Source organism: Chinchilla lanigera, unplaced genomic scaffold (assembly GCF_000276665.1).
Source record: "Chinchilla lanigera isolate Chin_1 unplaced genomic scaffold, ChiLan1.0 scaffold00050, whole genome shotgun sequence".
In the NCBI taxonomy this organism is placed as follows: Eukaryota; Metazoa; Chordata; class Mammalia; order Rodentia; family Chinchillidae; genus Chinchilla; species Chinchilla lanigera.
In genome coordinates, this window is record NW_004955451.1 from 13120739 (window position 1) to 13129605 (window position 8867).

Consider the following 8867-nt stretch of genomic DNA (forward strand, 5'->3'; position numbering starts at 1 on the left):
GGGAGGCGGCCAAGTCACAGCTGGCGCCCGCGAGGGGAACTTTGCGCCGCCGCTGCCCGGCCCCGGGGGAGGGGGTCCGGCCCGGGAGGGGAGCAAAGTTTGCCGGGCTCGGCTGAAGTTCAGGGGCGCTGGGAGCCGGGGCGCGGGGGATTCCGCTGGGAGGGGAGCAGGGCGAGCGGGCCTGCGGAGCGCCCTGCCGCCCGTGGGTGGCGGTCGCGCTTCTGGGGCCCCGGGCCAGCTGCACGGAGGAGGCCGGCGCCTGTCCCTCCGGCCCAGGTTCTGTGATACACTCAGACTCGGACTCTGGAGCAGTCAGTGCATGACAGAACTTGGGCCGGGAGGACGCTGCGCACCCCGGGGCCTGCAGGAGACGTCTGTCTGCGCGCGGAGTGCGCCCTGGAGCTGGCCATGTGGACCCGGGCTGGGCGTCCGGAGCCTCCGGATGAGCCTCTCGGTCCACAGCTCCCGTGGAGCCCTTGGCGGGGCAGGGTCCCCTGAGTTGGGACCCAGCCGAGCTCTCCTCCCCGGTCAGTTGCAGGAACCCTCCCTCTACACCATCAAGGCTGTGTTTATCCTAGATAATGACGGACGCCGGCTGCTGGCCAAGGTAACCCCCCGCCCTGAGCCACCCTGAAGACAGTGCTGCGGCCCCGGGAGAGGGGTCCCCACCCAGCTCCCAGCGACCCCTCTGGGGTCTCGCGGACACAGAGCAGCCCTGCTTAGACCTCTGGCTGCCGCCTTGTCCGGCGACACCTCCTGTTTCTGCTCAGGCTCCCCAACACGTGTGTCACTTCCCTGTCCTCCCACGGGGCAGCAGGCTGTGGCCTGGAAGGTGTCAGCCCGGGAGGTCAGTGGGGTGTGGAGCCTGGGACCCGGGAGCCCTGGTCCCCAGACACACAACTACACTCTTGCTCTGCGTTTTGGTGACCATGAGGATTGAGAGCAAGGATTTAGAAACAGTGGGATCTGGAGAGGGTGTAACCTAAGACTTAAATCTCACAGATGCAGAAAAAGGGGTGTAGAGTTGATAGGCGCATAACCTTCAGTTCCAGTGCTGTTACCATAACTCAAGATTTGCTTTTCTCCAGTGCCGGGGTGTAGCCCAATGGGAAGGCCCTTGGTTATTCTATATATGTGCTACCGAAGAGAGCACAGAAGGCCCTTGGTTAAATCCCCAGGGATTTTTATCCTTTCCGTTTGGAGATAGGGTCTTGATCACTCACGGAGCTGCCCAGGCAGCTCTTGAACTTTCAGTCCTCCTGCCTCAGCCTTCCAGAACACCAGGGTCACAAGTGTGCGGCCCCAGGTTCCAAGATTTTGACTTGAAGCTTGGAGTGATTCTCCCTGGTGCCTTTTAATTCTCTGGTATCAGTCCTAGCAAGCCGTCCACACTGTTAACTACAGCAGAGCTAAAGCATCTAAATTAGCTATGAAACCCACTGTAGATGGTTTTTGTTTGTTTGGGGCTGGAATTTTTTGCCTTTGTAATGTTCAAATAAACTTGCTGGCCCTGGCAGGGGCCCCCAGGGAGACTGCTAATTTGGCTGTAGCTCAAGTGCTAAATCCCACAAACTCCACACCCAGAAATGTGAAAGGTGAGCTGACCACACCTTACCCTAGCAGAGAGCCAGGGAGGATCGGTGATGCGCAAGCCCCCCGCCCCCCGGCCTCCACCCAGCCAAACCCACACAGTTACAGATGAAGAAACTGAGTCAGGGGATAGGCTTACTGAACCCAAATAAAAAAGCGCTGGCAGGCATGCTGGGGCACGCCTGTAATACCAGCACTCAGGAGGCTGAGTCAGGAGGATCGTTGCGAGTTTGAGGCCAGCTTGGGCTGCAAAGTGAGCTCCAGTCCAACCTGGACTGCATAGCGAGACCCTGTCTCAAAAAGCCAAAAAAAAGAGAAAAAAGCGCTGATTTCCTTTTGGTTTATATGCCAGAAACTTCTCTCTTGGTGTTTAATCTTCACCAGTGCCCTGTCTGAAGCCAGATCATCCAGGGTGTAGAAGCCCAGCTGTGGCCCCCATCACTGTGAAATGTGGGGAAGACCCATGACTTCTTCACAGCCGGGGGTAACACCTGTTAAGCAGTTTCTGTTAGGAGGGTTACTGGTCAGGGAGGGCTGCTAGTTCTGCCATCCTTCCTGTAGGATGGTTGATGTGGAAGCAGTGTAAACTCAATGGGGCATGGTAGTGCACACCTGTAAGCCCAACACTTGAGAGGCTGAGGCAGGCAGATCTCTATGATTTTGAGGCAATGGTGGGATACATATGGTAGTGAGTTCAAGGCCATCCAGACTACATAGCAAGACCCTGTCTCCAAAAAATGAATAAGAAGGGCTGGGGATGTCACTTAGTGCTCCCTGGGTCCAACCCGCATTACTGAAAAAGGAAGAGAAGAAGGAGAAGGAGGGAAAGGGGGAAGAAGAAGGCTCTAAAGCAGCCTCACTAGTAGAGACTTGGACTTTCTTTGGTTTAAAGTTTGTAAAGGAGCTGGATGTGGTGGCGCACACCTATAATCCCAGCACTTGGGAGGCCGAGGCAGTAGGGTTACCATGAGTTTGAGTCCAGCCTAGGTTACATAGTGAGTTCAAGCCCAGCCCAGACTACAATGAGACCCTGTCTCAAAAAAAAGTTGTAAAAAGAGCTGAGCATAGTGGTGCACTCTTATAATCCCAGTACTTGGGAGGCAGAGGCAGGAAGATCGCCATCAGTTCAAAGCCAGCGTGGGTTACATAGTGAGTTCAAAGCCAGCCTGAACTAACATAGTGAAACCCTGTCTCAGAAAAGAAAACAAACAGAAACAAACCAAAAATATAAAGTAAAAGCAGTAAAGGAGAGATGGGGCGGGGCAGCAGGGTCCCGTGTGGCTGTTACCCACAATTCCCGCCCCTGGAAGGAGCAGACCCTGAGGAGCGCTTGGACCCCTTCGTCTTCTCCTCTTATAGTATTACGATGACACGTTTTCCTCCTGCAAGGAGCAGATGATCTTTGAGAAAAATGTCTTCAACAAGACCAGCCAGACCGACAGTACGTATTTGCCTCTTTCTCCAGACTCTGAAACAAATACCCTCATCCATCACCGTCAGTGTCCACACCCCCAGCCACCCCTTTCTCTCTGAGGCCGTTTGTCCTCTCCTTCGACCTTCATCCGGGTCTTCCCTGCCCATCGCCACCCCCGCCCCATCATAGAAGGACCCCTCCTGGCTGAGGAAGTTGCCTGTGGGTGGCCCGGCCACCAGCCCCAGGCCAGGGCACTGTTCCTTCCTCTCCATGGGGCCATCTCCAGAAATGGAAGCTCAGGGGGCGGGCAGCCCATCCCAGCGTCCCCAGCACTGGTCTTTCAGGGGACAGGTAGGAGGGTGCAGGCTGGCATCAGGCAGCGGTGGCCAGAGCTGCGTCCCCCACTTCCAGGTGAGATCGCGTTTCTCGGGGGCATGACCATCGTCTACAAGAGCAGCGTGGACCTCTTCCTCTATGTGGTGGGCTCCTCTCAGGAGAACGAGGTGAGCTCAGGTGGGCTCGGGGACACGGAGTCTGTTCTGGGGGCTGGGGTACAGTGGGGAGTCACCGTGGCTCTCCTGCTCTGGCTCCAGGGTGTGGAGGGGCGGCAAGCATGGCTCTTTCTGGGATGATGTGTGCTTGTGACACCCCTTAGCTGCCTAGGGAGCTGGAAATGAAGTCACCGCGTCCTTGTTTCATTTGAGACAAGGTCTCACCATGTAGGTCAGGGTGGCCTTGAACTCACTATGGAGCCCAGGCTGGCCTCAAATTCCTGACGCTCCTCCTGCCTCAGCCTCCTGAGTGCTGGGATGACAGGCATGTGCCTCCATGCCCACCTTTGATTTTTCCTTAGTGTGACCATCATCTACCCAGTCCAGACCCTCTGAAATTCCGTCTCAGGTCAAAATGCAGTTGTCTCCAGCCCAGCTTCTGTGAACAGGGAGGCTGGGGCTGCAGCCCCCATGGGTGGCCGAGGGTTCTTGAGCCTCTGGGCCTCAGCCGCTGTGTCTTCCTCCTCAGCTGATGCTCGTGTCTGTCCTCACCTGTCTATTTGAGTCCCTGAGCCACATCCTAAGGTGAGTGACAGCCTCTGACCTGCAGGGCCTGGCCCAAGGCCTCAGTTGTCCCAGGTGGGTCCCACCTATAGTCCTGAGGTCCCTGCCAGCCTCAGACAGAAGCCCCAAGGCTCTGTCCATTACAACCTCCCTGAGTTGCCTGAGGTCACACCTACGAATACAACAGAGAGCCCGACTCAGGATTTTTTTTGTCTTTTTTGTGGACCTGAGCATCTAAACCAGGACCTTCACACTGAGCTACATTGCCAGCCCTTTTTATGGCTTGAGACAAGGTCTTGCTAAATTGTTCAATTGCCCAGGTGGGGCTCGAACATGCCATCCTCCTGCCTCAGACTCAGGGTTTTTTTGTTGTTGTTTGGGGGTGTTTTTTTGGTGGTTTATTTTGAGACTGAATCTTGCTATGTTACCCCAGGCTGGTCTCAAATTCATGACGATCCTCCTGTTTCAGCCTCCCTTGTGCTGTGATCACAGGCCAGGCAAGCTCAGGGTTTTTGACCAGTTTTCCCAGAATTCTCATTCTGTTTCTGACCCCGCGACTGTGGCCGGGGCAAACCGATCTAAGATAATGCAAAAATAAATGAGCCCCTAAACCGACTGTGAGATGCATTTGGGTCCCGGGTAGGTGTTGGTGCCAAAGCAAGGGAGGCTGGGGAAGCTGGGCTGGGCCCGCCGCCTGCGTGGGGGAGCAGCTCCGGTTCCGGTTCCGGTTCCGGTTCCGGCAGGGGCTCAGGCGCCCTGTCTGCCTCAGGAGGAACGTGGAGAAGCGCTGGCTGCTGGACAACCTGGACGGGGCCTTCCTGGTGCTGGATGAGATTGTGGACGGCGGGTGAGGCAGGCCGGAGAAAGAGGGGCGGTCTATCCATCCGGGACCCAGTGCTCAGCGCCCCCAGCACAGCCCCGGGTTCCCGGTCCCCACCCCCTACCCATGAGGACGGAGTCCGCTGTCTGTAAGCCGAAGTCCAGCGGAGCAAGGAACCCGAGGCCAAGCCAGGACAGCGGTTACCAGGCAGCGTTTGGGGACATCCAGTTTGACCTCCAGGGTCCAAGAGGAGAAGGGCCCCTGCCCTGCGGGAGACCTCAGAGCCTCCTCCCCTGCCCTGCCCCGCTCCAGCTCGGCGCCACCCTCGAGCTCTGTGTGTGGTGGGGAGCGGTAATGAGGGGAGAGAGCCGTCCAGGCTGTGGAGTGAAGCGAGTGGAAGCTTCTTGCATATCTGTAGAACACATAGGTGCCTTTATGGCTTCCTCCATGTTTTGCTTTTTTCCTTTTTTAAATGGCTATTTGAGACAGGGTCTCCCTGTGTAGCTCAGGCTGGCCTTCTTGAATTCCCTATGTAAGCAAGGCTGGCCCTGAACAAGTGATGATCCTCCTGCCTCAGCCTCCCAAGTCCTGGGATAACAGGAGTATGCCAACATGCCGAGCATCTATTTCCCAATTTTTCCCCACTGATAAGCATGGGTGTGGATCTCGGGGTGGAGTGCAGGAGAAGCAGAGCTGAGGACCCCCGGTGGGAGGGAGGGGGTGACTTGGGAGGGGTCCTGGAGGGGAGATGGCACAGTCACACTGAAGAGAGGGCTGCAGCGTGGTCAGTAGAGGAGGCCTGGGGGCCCGAGATGCTGATATTCCTCCGGTTCTTCTGACTTGCAGTGTGATCCTGGAAAGTGACCCCCAGCAAGTGGTCCAGAAAGTGAATTTTAGGGTGAGTCTTCTCCCCCTACCTCCTCAGGGGGGGGCAGCCACTGCAGGATCAGGTGATAAAAACTCAAGGAGCAGTGGCGCACACCTGTCATCCCAGCACTCAGAAGGCAGGAGGATCACTGCGAGTTGGAGGCTAGCCTGGGCTGTATAGCGAGACCTTGTCTCAAAAAGTGGAGCCAGGGGTAGAGCTCAGTGGCACAGTGCCTGCCTGGCAATCTCGAGGTCCTGAGTTCAATCCCCATTACAAAAAAAAAAAGGCAAAAAAGAAGACCTTCTTGTCCCCTCTCCCTGGCAGGACCCCAAGCCCTCCCCACCCTCCCAGGTAGGAAGTGTAGCCGGGAAATCAGGGCGTCCTCAGGGTACTGTGAGGCTGCCTTGCCCCGGGGCCTGAGGCTTGGGTGCCTTCTTGTGTCCAGAAGGGGCCTCTCACCCCATCTTTTATTTCCTTCACCCCTGCAATTCCATGCACCACAGGGGTCCCCGGGTCCTGGTGTCCGAAGGCCGGGTGCCAGGACTTCTGCGGACCTAGGACACGGGAGCAGCTCTAGACCTCACTAACTCCTGCACCCCCAGCCCGCAGCCCCTCTTCACCCCTCTGGCCCGTACCCTTGCCAAGGGCTGACCTCCCCCCCCTTGACTGCCTGCCTTGCAGACCGATGACAGTGGCCTGGCGGAGCAGAGTGTGGCCCAGGTAGGTCCCCTGATCCATCTGCCTTGGCCAGAAGTGGGCTGGAGGTGGGCAAGGTGGGCACCCCGCGGGCTGTCAAGGCCAGGAGGGGGTGGGTTGGTGACGGGCTGTCTCCTGGGGAGAATCACAGACCCTGCCTGCTCTCCAGGTGGGCACCTGGGCGCTCCTATGGGGGATGGGACAGTGCCGCCTGCTGCCTCTGCTCTGGGGCAGGCTTAGTTGGATGGGACCCAAAATGAATGGCCTGTGTTTTGTTTTATTTTTAAGATGTTCTCATTATGCTGCCCAGCTGCCTTGAACTGCTGGGCTCAAGTGATTTTTCTGCCTCAGCCTCCTGAGTAGCTGGAACTACAGCACACAGCTGTGTTAAAGGATTCAGTCCCTTATTGGCCAGTCGTAGTGGTACATGCCTGCAATTCCAGGACTTGGGAGGCTGAGGCAGGAGGATTGCAAATTCAAGGCCATCCTGGGTCACACAGGGAGATCTTATTTTATTTTGTTTTGTTTTTTTCGTACCGGGAATCAAACTCAGGACCTTGCGCTTGCCAGGCAGGCACTGTGCCACTGAACTATATCCCCGGCCCGAGATCCTCTTTTTTTTTTTTTTTTTCCGGGTACCGGGGATTGAACTCATGACCTTGTGCTTGCCGGGCAGGCGCTGTGCCTCTGAGCTAAATTCCAAGCCCTCCAGATCGTCTTTTAAAGTAAAATAAAAACTAAAAATGTCTAGGGATGGAGCTCAGTGTTCCCTGGGTTCAGCCCCTAGTACTGCAAAAGACAAGCAAACACAGAGACAGGATCTAACATTCCCCACTCAGCAGCTGACGCCTCGCCCCGAGTGACCCCCGCCCTACTCTGCATGGTGCTGATGAGGTGTACGCGGATGTGTGTGGCCGGGGCGGGGTCCTGAACCTGTGGCCAGGTCAGCGCTCGGGCTGCATGGACTTCCGGTTAGGCCGACTGCCTGCCCGCTCCGCCGGCCTGCGAGCCTCTCTGCTCAGACTAACCCGCTTCTCTGGAGCGTCAGGCTGCCACTGACTCCTCCTCCCGCGGTGGCTATGCTGAGAGCCCGGGCCAGCTGGTGGGTGCCCACTTTCCGCACTGCCCTCTGCTTCCGAGTGTGCCCTCATCCCGGCAGGAATGAGAGCAACTGCATGGCCATATTTAGGGTGCACGGCACTTGGTGGGGGGCATTGAGCAGAGCAGATATGAACATAGTGCTGAGCTGGGTATGGGGGCGCACGCCTGTGATCACAGTCCTGGGGAGGCTGAGGCAGGAGGATCGCTGAGAGTTGGAAGCCAGCCTGGGCTACAAAGTGAGTTCGAGGCCAGCCTGAACTGCATAGTAAAACCCAGTGTCAAAAAGACAAAAAAAAAAAAAAAAAAAAAAAAAAAAAGACCAAAATAATAAATACGAAGCAATAGTGGCAAATGGGGATAAAGAGAAAGATTCCCTAGGAGAAGTTGAGGAGCCTCCTGTCCCTGAGAAAGGAAGAGGGTCCTAAACTCCGCGGACTGCAGCCTTCTCACTGCAGCTCGCCCCCGCTGGTTGGCACTGTCGGCGCAGGTTGGGCTGGGGCGCCGGCCCCCGCCAGGGCCGCCCTGAGGTCTCGGGGTGCGGCCGAGCCCTGCCTCCGCGGGCACGTGGCACCGTGGGCGGCAATCCGCGTGGCACGGAGGGGGCGGGGCGCCGCCGGGGCTGCAAACGCAGGAACCAGAGAGCTGGGCGCGCCGGCCCTTCCCGCCCCCGGGCTGCCCTCCTGCGGGCAGCCAGAGATGCGCTGCTGCCACCTAGTGACCGGGGGACCCCGGCCGCCTCGCCGCCCGGAGAGCCGTTCCGGTCTCCCCAACTTTCTCTCTGCCTCCCGCACCACCCCAGGTTCTGCAGTCCGCCAAGGAACAAATTAAATGGTCGCTACTGAAGTGACGGCAACCCTGGCCCGAGGCCAAAGACCCCCGGGGCTCCGTGCGCTGTCGCCGTCACCCTTCCCGGGGACCTGCGGGCCCGCTGAGCTGCCCTTCCTGGCCCCCGAATAAACCCGCTTGGTCCCCGCCGAGGGCCTCCTGCTTGCGCGGCCTGAGAGCGGTGCGTTCGGACGCGGGCTCCTGCGCGACACCCAGGGCCGCGCAGCCTCGCCGCTCCCTGGGGCGTGTGGGGCTGCGACACGGAGACCCCCGTGCACGGGGGAGGCCGCGTATGAGTGTGTGGCACGGTGCCGTGGCCGCAGTGCCTGCTCCCCGCCGCGTCTCCCGCGCAGGCACCGCCTGCGTCCCTGTCCCCGAGCCCCGCGCTGGCCTCGGGCTCCGGCTGCGGACAGCACGCTTGCTGCCAACCCTGGGGGGCGCGGCCGCCCACGCCCCGCCCACTCCCCGCCCTTCGCCGGCCCGCGCAGGAGGAAGCCC

The 8867-nt window shown here is 58.5% G+C and overlaps 1 protein-coding gene across 1 annotated transcript; it reads left to right on the forward strand.

The window, feature by feature from the left end:
- Positions 1-532: 532 nt before the first annotated feature.
- Copz2 (coatomer protein complex, subunit zeta 2) lies at positions 533-8518 on the forward strand (the record flags this gene model as incomplete). Its single annotated transcript, XM_005394251.2, is given in 8 exon segments — positions 533-607; positions 2950-3031; positions 3416-3507; positions 4025-4080; positions 4829-4906; positions 5726-5777; positions 6429-6467; positions 8344-8518. Coding segments are annotated over 8 exon segments (522 nt in total), but the record flags the coding sequence as incomplete, so codon positions are not given.
- Positions 8519-8867: the final 349 nt, after the last annotated feature.